This window comes from Opisthocomus hoazin, chromosome 26 (assembly GCF_030867145.1).
Source record: "Opisthocomus hoazin isolate bOpiHoa1 chromosome 26, bOpiHoa1.hap1, whole genome shotgun sequence".
NCBI lineage: Eukaryota > Metazoa > Chordata > Aves > Opisthocomiformes > Opisthocomidae > Opisthocomus > Opisthocomus hoazin.
The window spans coordinates 4,759,112-4,779,726 of record NC_134439.1 but is presented as its reverse complement, the minus strand read 5'-3'; the positions used below and the strand labels follow the sequence as shown (position 1 = coordinate 4,779,726).

General features: G+C 53.9%; 2 protein-coding genes across 8 annotated transcripts in view; both read right to left on the bottom strand.

Moving 5' to 3' along the window:
- Positions 1 to 5,483: 5,483 nt before the first annotated feature.
- On the bottom strand, positions 5,484 to 9,975 carry SLC35B1 (solute carrier family 35 member B1). The gene is made up of 9 exons (XM_075443599.1): positions 9,771 to 9,975; positions 9,595 to 9,698; positions 8,827 to 8,957; positions 8,305 to 8,335; positions 7,932 to 8,089; positions 7,461 to 7,587; positions 6,743 to 6,849; positions 6,323 to 6,476; positions 5,484 to 5,994 (listed from the first exon to the last, which is right to left on the bottom strand). Exons 1-9 carry the CDS (start codon positions 9,962 to 9,964, stop codon positions 5,942 to 5,944), a joined length of 1,059 nt encoding a protein of 352 aa, XP_075299714.1. The 5' UTR covers positions 9,965 to 9,975; the 3' UTR covers positions 5,484 to 5,941.
- A 636-nt stretch (positions 9,976 to 10,611) lies between these two features.
- FAM117A (family with sequence similarity 117 member A) overlaps positions 10,612 to 20,615 on the bottom strand; it is a 33,476-nt gene continuing 23,472 nt past the window's right edge. For 5 of the 7 annotated variants that reach the window (XM_075443745.1, XM_075443744.1, XM_075443748.1 and 2 more), the window contains 7 exons: positions 18,319 to 18,485; positions 14,732 to 14,827; positions 14,079 to 14,192; positions 13,620 to 13,754; positions 12,691 to 12,913; positions 12,200 to 12,320; positions 10,612 to 11,758 (listed from right to left, as the gene is read on the bottom strand). In XM_075443745.1, the coding sequence (XP_075299860.1) occupies positions 11,422 to 11,758; positions 12,200 to 12,320; positions 12,691 to 12,913; positions 13,620 to 13,754; positions 14,079 to 14,192; positions 14,732 to 14,827; positions 18,319 to 18,485 (1,193 nt within the window). In that variant the 3' untranslated portion in view covers positions 10,612 to 11,421. The remainder of the gene's footprint in view (positions 11,759 to 12,199; positions 12,321 to 12,690; positions 12,914 to 13,619; positions 13,755 to 14,078; positions 14,193 to 14,731; positions 14,828 to 18,318; positions 18,486 to 20,615) is intronic. The other 2 variants (XM_075443746.1, XM_075443747.1) reach the window with 2 other exon arrangements.

Below are 20,615 nucleotides of genomic sequence, written 5' to 3'. Positions count from 1 at the left end.
AGTGTTGTCCTTAAAATAGCCAGTGTTTAAAGGGGAAACTACAACAACATTAAGAAGTGTGGGGTGCTAGTCCCACTATGTACCAGGACCATTATGGAAATATTTCCTTGCTGTCCCCAAAATTACGTATGCCTATTAAAATATTTCACTTCACTCACATTTTCAGATTTCAGTCAAGCACTTAGTCCTCATTTCAAGCAATGGAAGGTTTCCATGACTGACCTGGCTGGATTTTAACTTTTATGGATTCTTCAGCATCTGGTCTGTGCTAATGGAACTGCTCTTGGGAATGCCTAATGCCGCACATTTGTGCTGCTCTTGGAGTAACTGAAGACCCAGAGAAGGACCTGAACCTACTTCCAGGAAAAAACACACCACCATCCCCGACTCTGGCAGTCTTTTTTGTGTTCTCCCAGCAAAACACCTCTAGTGAATGAGTCAGTATTTCAACAAGTACTGTGTATGACAACCATGCTGTCTTCTGAACCATTTTTTTCTTTAAAACTGGTTAATTGCTCATAAAAACTTTGGAAATAGCCTGTGAGCTTACCAAAGTAACTGAACTGTGATGACGAAGAAAGTATTAAAAGCATTGAGTCCTATATGTGTATAACTATACAAAAAGAATGAAAATGACATTGCAAGCACTGCAGAAACACAGCAAGAGAAAGGGAAAAAAGCCCAATAACCATTTTTGCTAATTTAACTCTGAAGCCTTAAATATAGTTTTTGCCTTAATTTTTCATTAAAATATTTAAAACCTTAAATATCTTATTCTGATGTGACATCTAGCTGTCTCAGTTTCAGTCTGAGGCAATTATTGTTCTTCCTGTTCTTTAGATAGATCCCTGCCTTGCTGTTGCTGAAATTCTTTAGTTATGAACTGCAAACTTAAGTATGAAACTGTTTATTACAAGAGTTATGTATTTCAAAGGCATATTCCATCCCTACTGCCCTTACAAACTTCTTCCTACTACAAGTCAGCATAAACTTACTACATCCTACAGTGGGACTCTAAAGTTAGCATGTATTTTCCCCGATGGGTGCTATTTTGATTCTCATGTACTTTTCAGTCTGTGAAATCTGACAGGAATTCCCATTTCCTTAGCAAGACACTGGAATCCTGCAGGGTAAGCTCCCATAATCACCAACTCTTAACTGAGTGGCACAGCATAAATTCTAGTTGTTGAAGAATGAGCATTAGGGTTGGTTTTTTTAAAGTGGTACCTTCAAGACTGGCAATTCACCGATTTCAAAGCAGTAACAATAACTCCCTTATCCCTTAAACCGCTGTCATTTGAGTGTGAATCTTTACTATCCTGTGATCAGAAAATCATCAGTGTTACGCAGTTATATCCACCTCTACAAAAGAGACACGTGCAGTATGATCTACCTTATTCTAAACAACTGGGATTTTTTAAGCATCTGTTGATGGAATTGCAGAAGGAGCTTGTAAAAAGAAGGAAGATGAAAGGAAAAGGAACACAGCTGCCAAGTTTTCCCCCCTGTGGATGCCATGTCTCAGGTAGCTACAAAATAAAACTTCACCTTTCTTAGTTGATACCTCAATGAGTTCCTCCTGGAGGGACAACAGGCACAAACACTGCAGCAATGAAATCTGCTGTTTGTTCTCAGTATGCGCGTGAAGAGTCATCTCCCTGGAACCAGGGACTCTCATCTCCCTGGAACTACCAAGAACTGACAAGGTTCCTAGGAGAATTCTGGCAGAAATGTTTTCAAAAACATTGACTGCGATGGCAGCGGCTGCTGCTCTGCAGGAAGCCAGCTGTTTGTGTTACATGAGGACAGGCGGGTGTGCACACACCACTTTATACTCCTGCTATCTGTAACGAAGGCCATTCTGCAGAAGAGATGGTGTTAAAGCTCCTAACGACCTAGCTTCAACGTAGTTTCTGCTGATGGTCAAAAAGAATTAAGCAGAGTAAAAGTGGCGGAAGACCTTGATTTCCACGTTATGTTTTTACTGTAAGCACCAAGACTCCAAAAGTACGATTATATTGCTAATTAAGGAGGAACTGCTTTTTTGTTGTTTCCCCACCCCCCACCCCCACCCCCGCCGTATTTCTTGAAAATGATTGAAAGAAGAGTTCCCCCTACTGGTAACTGGCCGAGACATAAATGGACTTGGAGTTGGGACTCTGGAGCCAACAAGAAGTAGAAGAGAAGATGGAATCTCTTCATAACTTCTCAGCCTGACCTTCATGGTTTGCACTTGCATGGCTTTGTCTAAGGCACTTAATAAATTAATTTCCTACTCAACTGAGTTCCCTTCCTCTTCTACTTGGAGACCAGTCACATCTGCTACAGAAAGAGCAAACCATGAGCATTCCCTTTAGTAACCCACTGGCAAGTCAGCCCCAGCTCCAAACATTACACAGTGGGTGTTCAAAGCACCTACCATCTTGGCTGCAACGGGTGATGCTTTACACTTTACAAAAACGTTTTGTTCTGGAAAATATGCATTATCACAAAACTATTGCTTGCTTACAGCTGGGGAAAGACGGACAAATCAAGCACACGGGACTAACAAGGTAGTCTGTTTTATTTAACTAGGTTTGCACCCTTCTACTAAACTGAAGAATGGCTAAAAAAAGCAGAGACACAAACTGAGTTGTAGCAGAACCGGTGAAGCGCAGACTATTGGTAGAGACCCTGGGCACTGTGCTTGAATTCCTTGAGCCCTCTGAACTGCGTATAGGTGCACAGGCTACCACAGAACGCTTCCTTCTTTGAATAAGCAAAATACAACTTGCCAGCAGTAGTTAAAGATTCCTTTGCACAACCATACTCGTTATGCAGTATCTAGATAAACTAGAGTAAGTTCTGTCCACGGTTTGTACGTTACCTCTTACGTGAAGACATAAAGCCTTTCCTGACACTTCACCAGAAATTCAAGCATTGCCTCTGAAGACACTTGCACTGTTTATTAAAAAAACAAAAGCCAGAAAACTATTAAACATAATTAGCCCTCTGCAAAAGGTATCTTGAAGAGGAGCTACCATTTCTAATAGGAAAAGGAAACACAGAGGATGAAAACTTTTTTGCATCCTAACCCAGTTCCTTTGGAGTTTACCTGTCCCTGTTTAAAGAGGCAGCTGAACTCAAGCAGGAACGTAGACCAGAAGCCCCCAGGCAGGCGTCTCAAAGCGTGGTGACTGTTCTGTCGCTGGGGAGAGGTATTACAGCAATCCTTCTGGCAGCTCAAAGCTGGGGACCTGTTTTGTGGCAGCGTTGTTAGAACTGTCCAAGAAGAAAAGCAGTGCTGATTCGAAAACAGCTTCTCGAATTGCTTTTGTAACCTCCTCTGGGATCTCGCAGTACGTGAGGTCTGGAGAGAAGACAGCAAGCTGTCCAAGGAAATCCAAAGGATTTAGACTCCAGGTAAGTACAAGAGCTGCCTTTAAGAAATTCTTATTGACTAAGAGTTGGAGGTGCAGCAAGAACCCAGCTGGAACAATACCAGGAATAGGCTTTAGAGCTAAAGTGGGTCAAGGGAGCCTGCAGCAATCAGGAGAGAGAAAATCTCCTTTATTTCTTCTTGGCAGACTGATCTTTAAATCTGTCCTCTGACTACAGACAAGTTGAAGACATTGGTAAAGACAGATCTTGGCTTAGAAAACAGACCCTAGGCAGCTCCCAGCTTCATTCTTTCTGCTGGTCGTCTGGGCTGCTGCAGTGTGGGAAGGGGACAGACCTGTGGGTTTGAGGAAGCCTTCTCTTAAAACTATGGTGGCATCTCTTCAATGGTTAAGGAAAAAATTAACAGTGAAGTCTTTGTTTCATTTTTAAGATGCCATCTCTCTTAGGGTTACACCTAAACTCGGGGTGAAAGGGGGAGGAGAGTTCAGGAAGAGCAGCCTTCCTAGCACGTACGCGCAAGAGGCAATTTGGCTTGGGGTGCCGTATCTAAAAAGGAGATCACCAGTAACAGACTGACAGCACAGCAGAGGAAGGCTGCTGCCGTCTCACTCCCTCAACTTCTGATCATCTACTTTCTCAAGAGCTTTAGTCAGTACAGAATTATTGCTAATAAGCAATTCTGCTTCTGCAGAATCAAAATAAGAGTGATTTCCCTGCGATTTGTTGCACACACTCTATTCTAGAGTAGTGGTTTGTAACAGCAGTGACTCATATTCTTAACAGGCAATATGCTTGAACAGAAATTCGAGATTATCACGAGGAGGTGGATGGTTGAGGGACCAAGTGATCGATAATGCATTTTCAGGTGTTTGTATTTGCACAGTGACAGGGAGCTGGGTCTAACCCTACATTATATTACTGATTTAACAGAAGGAAAACAAGTCTGCGAAACTAATAGAATTGACAGCTCATCTAGAATCTTTTTGCTGCTTTTGGTTGCTGAGTTTGAGAATCGGTTAAATTTAAGATAGTGCTGAGAGAGGAGCGTAACTCCTACAAACACAGATAAAAGATAGTTTTATGATAAAGACGCACAAAAGAGAATCAATTCTTATCTCTGCCACAGTGTTCATGAACAAATCACGCAATTTCTCTGCTCCCTTTTATAAAATGGAAACAGTATTCATTACCTTGGATACACCGGGAAGGATAACTGTCTTCGGGGAAGCCAGAATCACTGCACAGTAGCATGGTGTTCATCAGGCAGTATTCATGGAGTTAAGTCAGAGAAGCTTTTACTTCAGGATTCTCTACTACTGAGAACATGTTTGTTTGCTGCTTATCACTTGACCTTTAAGACAACGTAAGTTAGCAAAGAGGTGAAGGTGACAGAGAAAAACCCTTTAATAGCCTGGGGTTTAACTTTGCAAGAAATGTGTTGTTTGAGTAGAATCATAGGATAGTCAGACAGATTAAATGAAAATCAAATTCCAGGCAAAAAAAAGTTGTAAGAAACACTGGAGGGGTGGGAGAAGCAGGGGATGGAGAGAGACTTAAAAACAGCCGCTCAGGAAAGAGATCAAGATCCCATCTGGAGGGGCAAAAGGCCAAAGCCACAGAACAGATGGAGACCAAGTGACAGCTGGTAGCAACATGCTTTCATGTGTAAAGTTTGCTCTTTGGAGAATTTTGCTCTCCAACTCTGAAGGCATCATTATGGTAATAACTCCTCCCTGTACAACACTGGGGAGCTAGCCTGCGCTCAGGAGCGGGTGTTCGAAAGCTCACTGGGATGGTGGTTAATTAACAAGGGCCCTTTCAACATTTAGAAGCCGCTGTCACACAACCTTGGCATGGTTTTAGCAGCAGAGGGTCCTGTTCCTTCATCAGCAGGGGGGATGAAAGGAATTAATTTGGGCCCCACTGGTTAAACAGGTTTCCGGTAAACTTTTACATATGCCAAGAGCTGCTTCTGTTCTAGCAGGGCTCGGATGAAGGATATAACGCATCTTGGTGTTTACACATATTATCTTAATGGAAGAATGTCCAACTGGCTGCTCCACCAACTCAGTTACAGAAAAATCATACAACCAGTCAGAAGAGAGGGATGTCCAACACAGGCCTTTAATCCAGGGATCCGTCCAGGCCACACCAAAGACCGAACACAATTCTAGGACTAGCCCTCTCCTTGGAGGGAGGTGTGCTGTTTCTCCCAAAGATCAGCCAACGATACCGAAATTAAAGTTCTGGAAAAGGAGCCATTGTCACTTTTTCTTTACTAAAGATATGAAGTTTTTTTCCTGTTAAGGCAAGAATTTCATCCTGCTGCTAGGATCTAGTAATGCAGCTTTGGTTACAGAAAAAAAAAAAAAAGCTTAATTACAGTTAAAACTTAAGTAATACACTTTCAAGACAATTTAGAATTAAAAAAAATAAAACAAAAAAAAAATCCAGACACTCCCCTTCTGATTACCTATCTTGAGTCCAGTTTCATAACAGATTTTGAGGTACAAGACAATAAATTAAAAGTTCATTCCAACTGCAGAGATCAGCCATTTCCTCAATGCGATGTCTTCTTTACTCCCTTTCCAAATTTGGCATCAAGTCCAAGGCCTGCAAAGAGATCAAATAATCCATGTGCACAGCAAATGGCTTCGCATTCTCCAAACAAACACAATGCGAGGAACTTTGGGAAAAATCAGCTGAACAGCACCAACTTATTAAAGGTCACTCAGCGTAGGGGGTGAAGGGAAACCAAACATCTGCTGGAAGTCACGTTCCTCCTGCACTGGTGAGGCTACCGACACGCTCCTCCATCCCGAGTGTTCAATACAATGCGATTTTTTTGGACCAGCAACTTTTGTTAGCTCTCCCCTCGCTATACATCATCTCTGCTGAAGTTCTCAGGGAAAGGCCTCAGGCATTTGCTCCCCAGACTTACCCAAGAACACCAGGACTGTCCCCACCCACTGCATCGGACTGATGGGATTGGCAAACAGAATGACGGACGCTAAAATGGTGAAGAACTTGCGGGTTGTGGTGATGATGGAACAGGTCAGAGGTCCGAAGTACACCACGGTCATGAAAATAAAACTCTGTAAAAACCAAACAGATGCCTTTTGTCATTTTGACTGGAAAAAGTACAACACAGGTCACATTTCCACATGAAAAGCCATCAAGACAGAGCTGAAAGAACCTTATTTCAAATCCTGATTATTCGCATACAAACTTAAACCAGTTTTACTCTGAAGGCAGCCGTACAGAAAGCAAGCACCAGCCAACGCACCAGCCTTACTTTGCCGTCTCCCACCTGGGCAAACGCATCCCAGCGCAGACTGCAGAAAGGGGAGGTGTAATTTACCTGGCCCAGCGCGCTCGTCAGGCCGAACAGCAGGATGTTGTAAATGATGCTGGGGTAGCGCTCTGTGAAACTCAAGAACTCCCAGAGCTCTCCAGTGAACAGTATCCCTGGAAGAAGGATCACGATGAAGAGCATCAGTTATGAGCCTAGGGGCAGCCCGAGTAGCCACTGCCTGCGTAGCATCGTTCCAGCTCATGCTCATAACCCAAGAGGAGCCACTAAAAGCAAAGAGTAAGTTCCACATAGCAGAAAACAAAGAGAACAGGAGAAAAAGCGATCGCCTTCCCAGTTAACGAATGAAGCAATCATTAACTGCAATCCAATTCTGACAAAACGGTCCCTGGCAATTAATTGGAAGCGCTACTCCTTAATTGCAGCGAAAAGCTACACCGATACGGCTTGCTTCTCCGCCGACACACGGGAGCCCATGGGTAGAAACCCGGGCAGCTGGGGCTGGAGCGCGGAGCTGGCCTGCAGCGACTTCTCAGGCGCGAACACGCGTTGGGCAGCAAAGCCGTGTCCTCTAGTGGGCACGAGAAGAGCTACACGGAACCACCCCGACTTTACATATACAAACAAACAAAAAAAAAACCCCAAAGCAAAGCATAAAGTTATTTGCAACAAGTGCTCTGGGCCCATTTTTGGAGCTGGACATGATGGGGTGTGCCCGGGCGGTCGCTGGGGGCGGTGGCTGTGGTTTCTGCGGGGTGTTCCTCACCAGCTCCCAGGAACAAGGTGGACCACAGATTAACGTTCAGCATCATGTGATTGGAACCCGTTTGGTAGTGAGCTCTCATGTGGTCCTGAGAGACACCGGTCAGCCCGTCCAAGGTCAGCGACAGCAGCTACGGAGAGAAGCGACACCGGTAAGGGAAAGACAGAAAACCTCCACTCTCTCTGTCAGGAAAATTTTGAGCGTTCTCCCCCTATTTTTACATCCCAATCACCTACTCAGCAGCAATTCTGTGGCCTCAAAGTGTCTGCCAAGAGGGACGTGCGTGCGCTCACGTGCTGATCCCACACCGCAGCGTAAGAGCGCACCCCTGGAACCCACGTGTCCTCCCGCCCGAGCGTCTCCACGCCAGCTTCAGGTTACGCTTCAGGTACAAAGGCCACGGCCTTATCTGAGCTGCAACTGCTTGTTCCTCCTCAGCCCTGCCAGGGCGATTTCTGCGTCGGCAGTACTCACCAGGAGGAGTTCTCCATAGCCAAAGACGTGGTCATCGCTCCCAGCCGCCTTCTTCGGTTTATACAAAAACAGGGCCACGCCCGCGACTATCAAGAGGACGCAGAGATACTTGGCCGGTGGATATTTCTTCCGCAGCAACGTCACTCCTAAAAGCATGACTGCAAAGAAGCGACATCACAAACCGCTCCCCAAAGCCTCTCGTGGGAATTGAGCGTGGCCCAACAGAACAACGCGCAGGGAAAACGCCGCCTGCCCTCTCCGCGGCAGAGCGGGCGGGGGGCGAGGCACCGTCTGGGCAGCCCAGGGCCTCCGGCTGGTCGAGGGCACAAGGAATCCCCACAGACAGACAAGGAGAAACGTGAAATTTGCGTACCTGGAATGGGCTTACAAGATTTGCCCAAGACCTACGAAAGAAAGGCTGCGTTAATGACTCGCACCCAGCGCCTGCCTGCGGCGGCGAGCGCGATGGTGGCAACGCGAGGGTGACCGCACGGGCTCAGCCCCCACCCCAATAAAACACACCAGAGACTTCAAAAAACGCGACACAAACCCCACCGCAGGACAACTGCTAAACCAGCGGTGAAAGCTTTGGAAATTGTCTCAAGCCCTCCAGTGTCAGCACCAACTCCCGACTTCCCGCAACTTCTAGGGAATGCGGCTCCTTTTCTGGAGCAGCCGGGGCTCTTTCCGCCCCGCTCCATGCCCCCGGCGCTGACCGAAACCCAGCGACGCAGCCCCACAAGAGCTGTTATGGGGAAAATAAACATCAAAAGCAGTTTCCCCCCGTGGCGTTTCACCATCTGGCTCTTCCATGGCACTCGCTGCCTCAGCGCCGTGCCTGTTTTTGGGGTGCCCCGCGCGTCAGGGGGTAACAGAACGCGACGCCGCGCTCCACCTGCGTCGGGTAGCTGACGAACTGCAGAGCCGAGTTGCTGGAAACCATCGCGCCCAGGTAGGAGAGCGAGCAGGCGGCGTACAGCCAGCTCCGGGTGCGATCCGCTTTGACGGCGTCGAAGAAGTGGATCACTGGGGGGAAAGCAAAGGGAAAACGGATCGCAGGGGGTAAGGGGAAGGGAAAATGGGGGGAAGGCAAAGAACACACAGATTGCCGGGGGGAAGGCAAAGGGAAAACGGCTTGCTGGCGAAGGAAAAACAGATCGCTGGGGGAAAGCAAAGAAAGAACAGATCACTGGGGGGAAGGGAAAATGGATCCCTGGGGGAAAGGCAAAGGACAAAGGGATCGCTGGGAGGAAGGTGAAGGAGAAATGAATTGCTGGTGAATGGGAAGTGGATCACTGGGGGAAGGCAAAGGGAAAATGGGATCAACAGAGGGAAAGCAAAGGGAAAGCAAAGGGAAAACAGATCGTTGCGGAAAGTGAAAACAGATCACTGGTGAGAAGGGAAAGGGAAAATGGATCCCTGGGGGGAAGGGAAAATGGATCCCTGCGGGGAAGGAGAAGGGAAAATTGGATCAACGGGAGGAAGGCAAAGGGAAAACCGGACGAGCACGGGGAAGGCAAAGCCAGGGCGAGCCAGGAGCGCTGCGCGCAGCCCCCGGCCCCGCACACCCCCCCGGGACGCTGGGCCCCGGCGGCCGGCAGCAGCCGCCCCCTCCCCCGGGCCGAGCAGCCCCGGGCCGGGCAGCCCCCGGGCGCGGACTCACGGAGCCTGGCGAAGGCGGCGTTGACCACGCACTGGATGAACACCAGGGTCAGGGCGTACTTGAACCGCTCCTGCTCCGCGCCTTCCCCGTACCGGCCCCGCGTGCTGCAAGAGCGGGACGCGGTCAGGGGGAGCGCGGCGGGCGCGGCCCCGGCCCCCCGGCCCCGCCGCGCTCACATGCTCTCCTGCAGGATGCCGTAGTAGAAGTAGCAGGCGAAGACGCCCAGGAAGCAGACGGGCAGGCGGAGCCGCTCGGGCAGCACCGCGCCGGGGCCGCTCGCTCCCATGGCGGCGGCGCGGCCGCTCAGCGTCGGGGCCACGTCCAGAGCCACATCCCGCGGCGGGGCCGGCGGCGGAGCGGGCTGCCTCATACGCCCGGCCTGCGCCCGCCCGCCGCCCAGGGCCCGCCGGGGCCGCCCGCCGCGCTGCCGGTTCCGCCGTGAGGGGGGGAGCGGGTGGGGCAGCGCCGGGCTGCGGGCGGGGACGGCCGGGAGGGGAACGCCGAGACCTGTTGAGACCTCCCGGGGCCGCCGCCGCCGCGGCTCGGCCGCGCTCAGGGCCGCGGGGCGCCCCTCGGGGCAGGCGGCTCCCGGGACAGCCCCGGCCCGGGGACCTTCGCTGAACGCGGCCCTGGAGGTGACGCGACCCGATGTGGAGCGCGGCGATTGGCTGTGCGCCTGGGGGCGGAGCTAGCGCCCGGTCCCTGTTGGCGTTCCCGCTGTCGCCTACGCGACTCGAGCAATGCGTGCGCATGCGCTGCGGGACGGGCGGGGCCGCCGCACCCTCCGCCGGCGCCGCGCAGGTCCCGCCGCCCGCCCGCCCGGCCCCGAGGCCTCCCCTTCCCGTGGGCTCACCCGGAAGCCGCCCTCGGGCCGGTGCCAGCCGGGAGCTGCGGGAACCGCGGCGGAACAGAGCCCGGGAGCCTCCCCCCCCTCCGCGGTCGGTTTGGTTTCCTCCCCCCGGCAGAGCCCCCTCTGCAGCCCCCCCCCAAGCTGTGCAATGAACACAAGAGACAGGCTTCAGCCAGCTGCAAAAATAGTGTCTTGGGAAGGAAACGGAGTCTCTGCATCGGACACGGCGAGGCGAACCCAGGCACCGGGTGGCGGGAGGCTCTGCCAGCCACGGCCCCGGCCCTCGCCCTCCGCCCCGGGCACGGCCCCGGCCGGGAGCTGCACAACCACCCCCGGAGCGGGGACCGCCGTTCGCCGCTGGTCTCCGCCTCCGTCCCCCGGCAGGGAGCGCAGGGCAGGCCGGCCCTGGCCCAGCCGCAGCCACGGGAGGCTTCAGGGGTGCAGACCCGCAGCAGCCTGCAGCCACCCCACAGCGCGCGGCCTTCGTGGAGCTCCAGGCTTGTGTCGAGGGGCGAAGGCATGCGGGGAGGATCTGCCGTGCACCGAGGGGGACGGGACAGCGCAGACACCCACTGCACCCAGGGCCCCTTCGCCCCCCCTCCCTGCTCCCCAGCAAGGCCAGGCCGCCGCAGGGCTGAGGGGTGCTAGGAACCCCCAACCTCAGCTCTCCCAGCTCAGAGCCACGGAACAGCTGCGCTTCCCCAGCCAAACTATCACACAGGAATCAAAGACAAGTCAACCCAGGAAAGTGCTTGGAACAGGGGAGGCTCGCAGCAGCAAGCCTCCCCGGCAGCGAGGAGTCCCGCGGCACACCGTGCTTCACAGTTTCTGTCGCCCTCGGAGGAAGCCGGCCGTGGTTCTCAACCCCACGGCTGCCTCTGGGCTGTCACGTCCCACCTTCGAGGCACCAGGCTGCAGCGGCTGGCAGAGAGGTGCCGCGGAGCCAGCGCCGCTGCCGCCCAGCTGCCCCCGGGGCTTCACACCACCAGCGAGCTGTGGAAGACGACGCTCTCCTCCGGCTGGCCGCGCTTCCAGTGGTCGTAGTTCAGCGAAGGAGACTTGGACACCTCGCTGAAGCCGTCTACCGCAGCATCCTTCCGTCCCCCGAGGAACGACGGGGTGGGGGCTGCGGGCTGGCAGGGTGTAAACGCGCCAGGGCCGGAAGGAGCCGGAAAGCCCCTGAAGAGGAAGCCCACATTTGGGAAGAGAGGCTTCACCAGGCTGACGGGGCAGAAGGCAGAACCGGTGGGGTTGAAGTGCACTTTGTTCTTATCGGGGCAGGAAGGCTGAAAGGTCTGATCGGGGCTGGGGGAGCTGGAGGAGAGAGACAGCGGGGACATGGTTAGGAACGGACGCTCCCAAGGGCACCGAGCTGCACCTGGAGCCGGGCGCTCCTCGGAGCCCGACTAACAGCAGGACGGCCTCTGCTGCGAGCTGGACTGCTCTTCAGGGGCTCTTCCTGCTGCTCTGTACCCATTTTTTTTTTTTTGAAAGCACGCTTATTTATAGCGGAACCACCTCTTCTCTGCAAGAGGCTCTGCTGGCTGAGAAAAACCTCCTGCGAGGAGCCCCGAGACCCTCCTACGCGTGTCTGAGGGCTGGCGGTCCCGCTTCCAGCTCTTCCCACCACGGTGGGGTGGGGAGTTTCCCCTTTCAGGACAGGGGAGGGGTGGCAACCGCAGCCGCCCCCACGCCGGCACCCTCCCACAGGGCCAGCCTCACGCGAGCGCTCTTCTGCCAGCTCCTCATACTTACGAGGCTTCTTCAAAGGCCCGGACCTTCTCACATCCCTCGGGAGGTTCCCGTTTAAACATGTAGCTGTGGTTGGGTCGAGGAGAAGAGGCAAAGGCCAGGACGGGGGAAGGGCTGCCCTCCTCTAGCAAGGAAAAATATACTTTTTGAGCAATGTTTTAGAAGAATCCACCAGCACTCTTTAACTCAACACCAGACGTTCTCTGCTAGGCTGCGGGGCTGCAGGCTTCGGCACCCCAACGCTGCGGTGTTTTATCTGCGCAGCTCCCAGCTCACATCCTCCACCCAGCACTGGCAACCCCCCACCTGGAGGGTAATCACTGGAGCTTCAAAAGTCCACCCCAGCGTAGCCCAATTGCCCGAGACCCCCTCCCATCGCAGCCGCAGCTTCCGACCCAGCACGCGGGCAGGGAGCAGCCACTGCACCGAGGTTTGCGTCGCACTGGTGCCCTTCGCCTCCCCGGACCTCCAGCCCCTCTGCTCTCAGCGCTCACCTTTCTCCTTCGGCTCCGGCTGCGCCTTGTCCGCCGCAGAGGAGGGCTCTTCTGCCGCCAGCCTCACCGGGGTGTGCGGAGAAAGGCGGAGGGGCACGGAAGGGGATGGAGAAAGAGAGAGGCTGCTGCAGCTGCCACTGCTGGGCTCCAGGGCCAGGGCCGCATCTCCAGAGCCTCTCTGGGCAGGCGCTGGTGCCCTGTGGCCGTCTGGGACATCCAAAATCTAGGGAGGAAGCAAAGTCTTAGAGGAGCAAGAAACCCCTGTCGCCAGCGAAGAGGCTGAACAGCGGCTGCACGGGGTGCTGGGCCGCTTCAGGGAGCGAGGCGGCCGTCTGCAACCAGAAGGACACGGCCCTTCCGTGTCCTGCAACGCGCTGCACTTGGTACGCTGTCTGGGGTCCCTTCCCCCACATCCCACATCGGCTGGGTATCAGGAGAAATGTTTGTGCTGACAGAGCTCTCAAGCAGTGGCACAGGCTGCGCAGGGAAGCGGCTGAGGCACCGTCCCTGGGGGTATTTAAAAGACGAGTAGATGCGGAGCTTAGGGACACGGCTTCGTGGCGGAACTGACAGTGTTAATGGTCGGACTCCATCTCGAAGGTCTCCTCCAACCTGAACAATCCTATGACTCGATCTGCGCAGCACAGAGAGGCCCCTGGATGCCAGTCTAAGACAGTGCCCCACGCTGCCAGCGAGGCGTCCTCTATCCCAAGATTACCACTGGCTGCTCTCTCCCGGCACCAGAAGTTTTCAGGAGGGAGGCCAGCAGCCACTTGACCCAGTTTAGACAGTTACATGCCCAGAACAAACTGAAACGAGACACCGAGCCCGTCCCCATGGCCAAGGACCAGCTACAGCCCGCGTCTGTAGAGGAAAGGATTTTCAAGACCACCCAGAAGATTCAGGGCAATCTCATGACCCTCGCTTACCCGCAGCAGCTCTTCGTCTCCCTGCTCCTTCACAAACACCTCCTCCAGTTCCTGGTTTAGCCCTTCCAGGCTCCTGTGCAAGCAGGGGCTGAGCCTCAGAACGGGAGATGGAGAAAGGAAGCCTGAAGGAGAGTCCTGGAACAATCCAGGAGGGGAGAAGTTAGAGCTGTACCCGCTCCAACTCAGCAGTCAGCCCCTGTCCCCACAGCTGCCCGGGGCTCAGCCAAAGTCTTCTGGGGGCTGACAGGAAACAACTGACAGCGGAGTCACATAAGCTCACGAACTGCAGATCAAAGCACAGGGACACCGAAGAGGTGAGAGAAGAGGAGGAAAAGATTCTCCCTTCCCAGGCATGAGAGCAGAAGTGTGAGAACAGCCTGGACACCCACCCAGAGGAGCTTGCTCTCTACCTCGCTAGGACACACGGTGACAGCAGAGCAGGGGGAGACGTGAACGTACCCTGAGCGGTGCGAGGACAGCATGGTCCCCCTGGAGCGGGGAGCTCCTCTCCTTGTCTTTGCCACTTCTGCCATTTAGCTTTGTTCGCTGGAGTTGCTGCTTCAGTTTGGCAATCTAGCAAACAAAGTTTCAGCTGCAGAGCCAGACAAGCCAACGCACCTCCACCAACTAGGATCGTGCCTTGGCTCTCTCCTCTCCCGCTCTTCCAGCCCACAAGGAAGTGCCAAAATAGAGACGGTTTCAGTCACACCAGCAGCAGCCCCGGCCACCTCTCAACGGATGGACCAGAAGCACTCGCCAGGCCTCACCACAGCCCCCCCCGCTGCCAGAGCCCTTCCTCCGATGGGTCTGGGCTCTCTTCCACCTACGGAGCACCAGGAACCAGGCCCCGCTGGAAGCCCCGCGCGCCACGACACTGACGAGCAACGCGCTGAGTTTCCGTGGAGCTAATTTACGATAGCTGCCTGCTAGAGGAAGCCAGCGAGATCAGTCTTCAGCTGAATCACAGAGCATTAGGGATGAGAACAAGGGCTGAGGTCTCATCTTCAGTAGCATCCTGTCCTCCCACTCCCCTCTCATGCAAGCAGGAGCCTCCTATACGTTAGCAGCTAACACACAGATCTTGCTCAAGCGCTGCGAGCGGTCTGTTTTACCTCTCTGCGGTGATCTGTGCTACCCCAAGAAGCAGAACGCTTGTGAGCACTGGAGCTGGCTTTCCCCGCTTCCGCGTCATGCCAGGACACTGGAGTCTGAAGTGACGAGAAACACGGCTGAGAACATCATGACATTTACTGCTTTAGAGACCGGTGCTCGAGTCCTAAGAGTAAGCGACCAACCACTGCCCGCTGACAGCCCTGTTCCAGTCTCCCCCCCTTCATCCAATCCTCAGCAATGCGTATTAACGCTAGCCAACTATTGATATTTGCCAAAACAAAGTCATTTTGGCCAGATTTGTGCATACTGGGAAACTGGACCTCACAGCCCTACGTGGCATGTGACCTGCCCAGAAGTCAGTGGCTTAATCACCATGAGCACCTGGGCAAGATAAAGGGCACCAAAGCGCTGCTCCGGAGCAGCAACCGCAGCCGCCCCTGCGCCGCGTGCACAGGCTCCCGTCCGAGGAACGGCGGCGTCGGTTTTCAGGCACTCGCTGTGCGAAGCAGCGTTACCGAGAGGAAAAGCCTCACCCGACTGCGAGAACACACAGCTCGCTTCTGAGACCTCCGGCTCCCGCGTCGGAGGAGTTCAAAGGCGTAAGCAAACCCCGGGTTTGGGCTGCAGAGCGAGCGCTGCCTCTCCAGCTCCCGGCCCTCTGCCTGCAGGGCTGGCAGCTCTCGGCTGACTCCCCTCATGCAGAAAAACAGCCTCAGCACCAGTTACACAGCTGTTTTCCAAGAAACAGCCACATTCTGAATATCAATGGGAATCAGAAAGGGCTGTTAATCTGATCAGCAACGGGTGTGACCTTCCTTCCACTGAGCTCAGCCCTCTCGGCAGAGACTCCAGGATCAGAACGGTCCCAAGACACATCATTTTCAAGACCAGCCGTCATTTTTTCCCCAACCTCCCATCTCAGCGCCTCTCAAAACGCTCACCCTGTGCCGCTGCCGCCTGCCATTTCCGTGGGAGGCTTTGGACGCTACCTCCCTCCTCCAGCCTCAGCCACAGGCTGCCAGGAGGTGCAAGGGCCTGAGAACAGTTCCTCTCCAAGCAGCGTAGCTGATCTCCCCAGAGGCTGCTGCAAGAACAGCAGCTGTTTTAAACAACCCCGTTGAGTCACGAGGATGACAGAAGCCTCTTCTCTCAAAACAGGTTTCAAAATCTATTTCAACCAAAGGAATAAGGCAAGCTGCCGAGAGAGGGACCAGGTTCCCCTTCTGTAAAGGGCTACAGGTGATTCCTAAGCAGAAATCCCACCCCCTCCTGACTTGCCAGGCTCAGAACGAAACCCCTCCTTACAGACACACCACCGTAAGCAGAGCACGCTGTGTTCCCTACAGCTAAAACCATTTGTTGCCTAGGTCTCCATTTTGCAACGCCTGTACGCGGCAGACGTCGCGGCACCGGAGCCGTTCTGTTCGATTTACAGCGTTCAGTTTGGTCTGAGGGCAGAAATCCGCCCAGCCTGAGCCCCTGCTCTGGGGTCCTGCTAAGCTCAGCGCCGTTGTCGCAGCCGTCCCCATGCCGAACTGCGCCAGCCAGCGCCAAGGAACAGACCGACGCGATAGGAAATCCTACGGCAAAGACCAGCCTTGCAGGTTCAGCACACGGCACGTCTGATCTCATTTCCTACCTCGGATACGCTCTCCTAAACGACTCAAACATCATTATTTGGCCGTTATCCCAAACCATTGTGTCATTTGCTATCCCAGCAGACCATGCACGTAAGAAGGCTCAGGAGAAGAGGCAAAGGGCTAAGAGACAAGCGCGCAGCCCTGTCCCACGTTACGGCAAGAAGCAAGGCTGTGGGAAGCTGAACTCCAGCTGCTAACAACAGCCTGGCTTCGCAGGACGTGCCACAACTCTCCTCGAGCCGCTGGAAGCCTCCTGAGCCCTGTCCAAGAAGCCACTTACCGCAGCCTATTTATTGCCGTGATACCCAGCGCACCGCACCGGGGCTCACAAAAACCCCAAAGGGCCTAAAAAGGAAGAAAAGACGCCGCTTGCAATAGGAAGGCCTGAAACTGAAGAGCGCACATGCGTCCCACCTCCGGCAGGCAGACTGTCAAGGCAGAAGGAAATTACAGAACCTTTTGTACTAACTGTGGCAAAACCGCTTCCTCAGAAAAGGGAGAGAAAAAAACGCTTTGCACAGCAAGATAAAGCCACAAGCTCCAATCCTGTACAGCGCTGCCACCCTCCCCCCCCAGCGAGCACCTGCAGCTGTACCTCTCGCTTAACCACCTCATGATAGCAAATCTACAGAGCTCTGCAGAACAGCTGATCGGCAGCTGAACTAGGAGGGAAGTAAACACGTCCCGGTGAGCAGAGAAAGTCCCAAGTTTGATAACTGTGAAGCCTGAAAACATGGAAGGAGTGGCAAAGCCCCCGAGGTTACGGCGAGGAACATTCCCTGAATGCACAGGGCAGTCTGGAGCTAGGACTTTACTCCCAGCTTTCAACAGAGGCCGCACAGGGGTTCGTGTGTGAAACAGGAGAGATGGCTGCTCGTTTCACAGCCGTGTTGCAAGGTAAAATTAGCATTTGCAAGGCACTTGCAGATAACTGATGAAAGACTGCGGCACACCTGGCCTGTTCACTGCACGGAGGAGGGCTGGGCTCCACACTCTGAATTCACACCATGGTATCTCCCACGAGGAGGAGGAGGAGGAGCCCCTCTCCCCCAAGCCTTTCCCCACAAGGGCCACACGCAAGAAAAACTGCTTAGTCCCAGAACACCGGGGTTAAGCGTTCCCACCACTGCTGATCTGCCTGAAGCCAGAAAGGAAGAGTGTGCTTCCCCAGCTCAGAAATGAAGTTAGACAAATTCTTTCCCTTCCTTTCCAGCACGTCCTCTGCCCTCAGCAGCGCTCTTGGGCACAAGAACTGAAACAAAAGCAGGCAAGAACACTTTGGAAAAGGACAATGGAAGTTGGAAACCAATTGAGAATTTCCTGCAAACAGCCCAGTAATAAACTGTTGAATAGCAAAGATGAAACAGCAAGCTAAAAGAGACCGAACGTGCTAAATAAACAACTCGTTAAGCTAACCCATGCTCTTATCCTTCTAAATTCTTTCACCTCTGCAGATAGGCAAGCCCTGTTTGCTGCCACACAGCAATATTTACAGGTTGCTAAGAGTTCCTCGAGGGCTGGAGCCTTTCCATGGGACGGCAGAGCGCTGCGCCGGTCGTGCTCGCGAGCCCTTCTGCGGGAGCACCCCTGACTCCTCGCAGCGCGTGGCACACGGCCCACCAGCGTTATGCAAGGACTTGGCCCACAACTGCAAGCCAGGGGGAAAAAAATAAAAAGCAAAAAAGGCAGCACTGAGCCAGTACTGGAGAAGAAAGCCAGAGGCCATCTGCCTCCAAACAAGGCCAAGGAAATTCTAACTCTGCACCAAAGTGGAATCAATTGAAGCTGAGAAGCAAAAGGGGAAAAAAAGCCTTCCTAGAAAGCTGCAGCTGGATGCATGGAAATTTAACGCCTTCCCCATTCACCCCCTGTTTACGCAGCTCGTGTCGGTTCTGCAACCCGCTCCTGGCCCAGGGAATTCAGGGGCAGTCTGCAGGTGTCTGTACCTGGGTAGCTTTGTCATTCATGCACGAAGTGGAAGCTCCTTCCGCGTCCCGCGGCCACTGTCCCAGCAGGTACGAGCCCACGATGGTGTCCAGCGAAGACGTGCGCCGCACCCGGGGCTGCCGGGGACGGCAGGGCTTCTCCGCAGCGGCAGCACAGGGCACGCTAGCTACACAAGGGGGGAAAGAAAGCAAAATTAAGACTCCCAAGGCCAAGACTCAGCAATAGCCATCACAATTAGCAAGCCCACATCCATTGCAAAGATCACAAGGAGGGAACTAGCGCCGTACAGCCTGGAAAAATCCATTTACTTTTTGGAAACCAGAGTCCTGCTGCTTCTAATGCACCCGGTGAATTCCCACTCTCCCAGCAGCTCTTCCCTGCCAAGGCCGTGCGGCTCCCAGCCTCAGCGCGGGCGGATTTGCTGCTCCGAGTCAGCTCTCACAAACAAGCAGCAACAGAAACACCACTTCAGCAGACAGGGCCAGCGAGGGCTGGCGGACCGACTGCCCAGTCTGCCCTCCTCCTCACTCCTCCGCCCCGCTGCAGAGAGCCACGCTTATCACCAAGAGATTGCTTCTCTAGAAGCAGAGATTTTATTGCGGTCCTTAAGTGGGTGCTTGAAGTCATTGATTAGACATTCCCGTCCAGGGAGCTGCTACACAACCGACTGAAATACTCCAAGTGTCCACATAGCTTTTGCGTGAACACTGTAGGAAAAAATCACCACTCTGCTGTCCATAAGGCCAAATTTCTTACTAACTGGAGCACAACGCTTAGTCAGAGAACCCAGGCCTCTCAAAAGAGAGCCTGTGTGCCTCAGTTTCCCCCGAGGACACGTGCTATTGCTCGCTTGCAGTTTCAAGGAGGCCAAGAGAACGTCTGCAGAGTTCTGGGTTCTGCAGCGGGACCACGCGAGCACTCGGTGCGTTAGCAGGCGCGCGCGTTCGTTCAGCAAAGACCAGAAGGTAAGATGTGCAACCTGGTCACCGTCACAACGCGCCGCTGGCAGGGCCCAAGCTCAGACCAGAGCTCTGGGTCTGCCCAGCTTCCACCAGATGGCCACAGCGCCCGTGCAGACATCACTTCCGTAACGGTAGCTCGAAACACGGTGAACAGAAGAGCTCTGTGAGTAAGACTGTCTGCGTGTCAGCAGTGATGCACACCAGCGCGATCCCATCGCAGGAGCGAGCGCCAAGCGTCTCTCTCGGCAGGCTGCAGCCAGGGGACACACAGAGCACACGCGCCGCTCGCCCTCCCCGTCCCCTCCGTCGCGTCCCGGCCCGCTGTGCTCCACGCACAGCCCACGGGCAGACAGCTCAGCTGTCCTCTCCGCAGCCCTCTCGTCACCCTTGCAGCTGGAGAAAGGTGCTATTGCCAAAGCCAAAAAGGTAGCAAGAAAGAGGCAAGTTCAAGCCAGCAGGAAAGTCTGTTTGCATTTCGTTTTGATTAGACATGCAAATTACCACGCATATTAGAACCAGCCCTGTGGCCTCCTGGCAAGCTGTGAAGGCCATGCCCAGCGCTCTGCTCCCGGTGCTTTGTGTACAGACATTCCCTCCTGCCCCTGAAAGGAGGGCAGGGCAGGCAGGCAGGGAGTTAACCCCACTACAGCCAGCGTTCAGAGCGTTAAGCACCATGTTGTATTTGCCAGATACCTCGGTATCCAAAGGTGCTGCGGCACCCACTGCAGACTGGAGACCGTTCCAGGGACTCGGCCTGTTAAATACATCTTTTTATCAGCTAAAATACCATTTGGGCAGTGGAATTCGAGTTCTGGGTGAGAACAGGGTAGGAGCAAAAAGCCACATGGGAGGAGGAGAGGAGGTTTAGTCCTTGCACAAAGACAGCCACACCTCGTGAGGTCCACACCGGACCCAACGCAGGTCCAGCACAGGGTCCAGCTGGCCTTTCAAGGCACCCTCCCTGCTCCCAGCAGTTACCAGTAAGGCAGCTGCCACTAACTCTCATCTAGAAACTCGTTAGTGTTTGGAGCTTCCTCTTCAGTGCCTTGTTGTCCCCACAGTCTCTTTACTTGCATCTCCATTACGTGTGCCTTCAGCTGCCTCTTCCTCTCACGCTGCTCTCCCCAGCAAGGCTGTCTGCAGAAGAACCAAACGCTGCTGCAACAGGCAGCCCCTCTCCCGCACTGCTGGGACAGCATGTGGTCCCCCCCCGAGCTCTCCAGGAGGCTCCCTTTGACATAACCATCGTATCCAGAGTGACTGGGGTCACCTTCATACTCCAAACCTTCTGCAGAGCACCAGTCAAAGCCAGCCTGAAAAGACCTTGGGAACAG

Bases quoted from the DNA above. Each gene is read 5' to 3' on its own strand.
- SLC35B1 (XM_075443599.1), bottom strand. From the start codon at position 9,964: ATGAGGCAGCCCGCTCCGCCGCCGGCCCCGCCGCGGGATGTGGCTCTG. The intron at 8,958-9,594 runs GTGAGTCCGCGC...CTTTCCCCCCAG, and splicing joins CGCCGCCTTCGCCAGGCTCC to TGATCCACTTCTTCGACGCC. The intron at 7,588-7,931 runs GTGAGTACTGCC...TTCTCTCCGTAG, and splicing joins GCTATGGAGAACTCCTCCTG to CTGCTGTCGCTGACCTTGGA.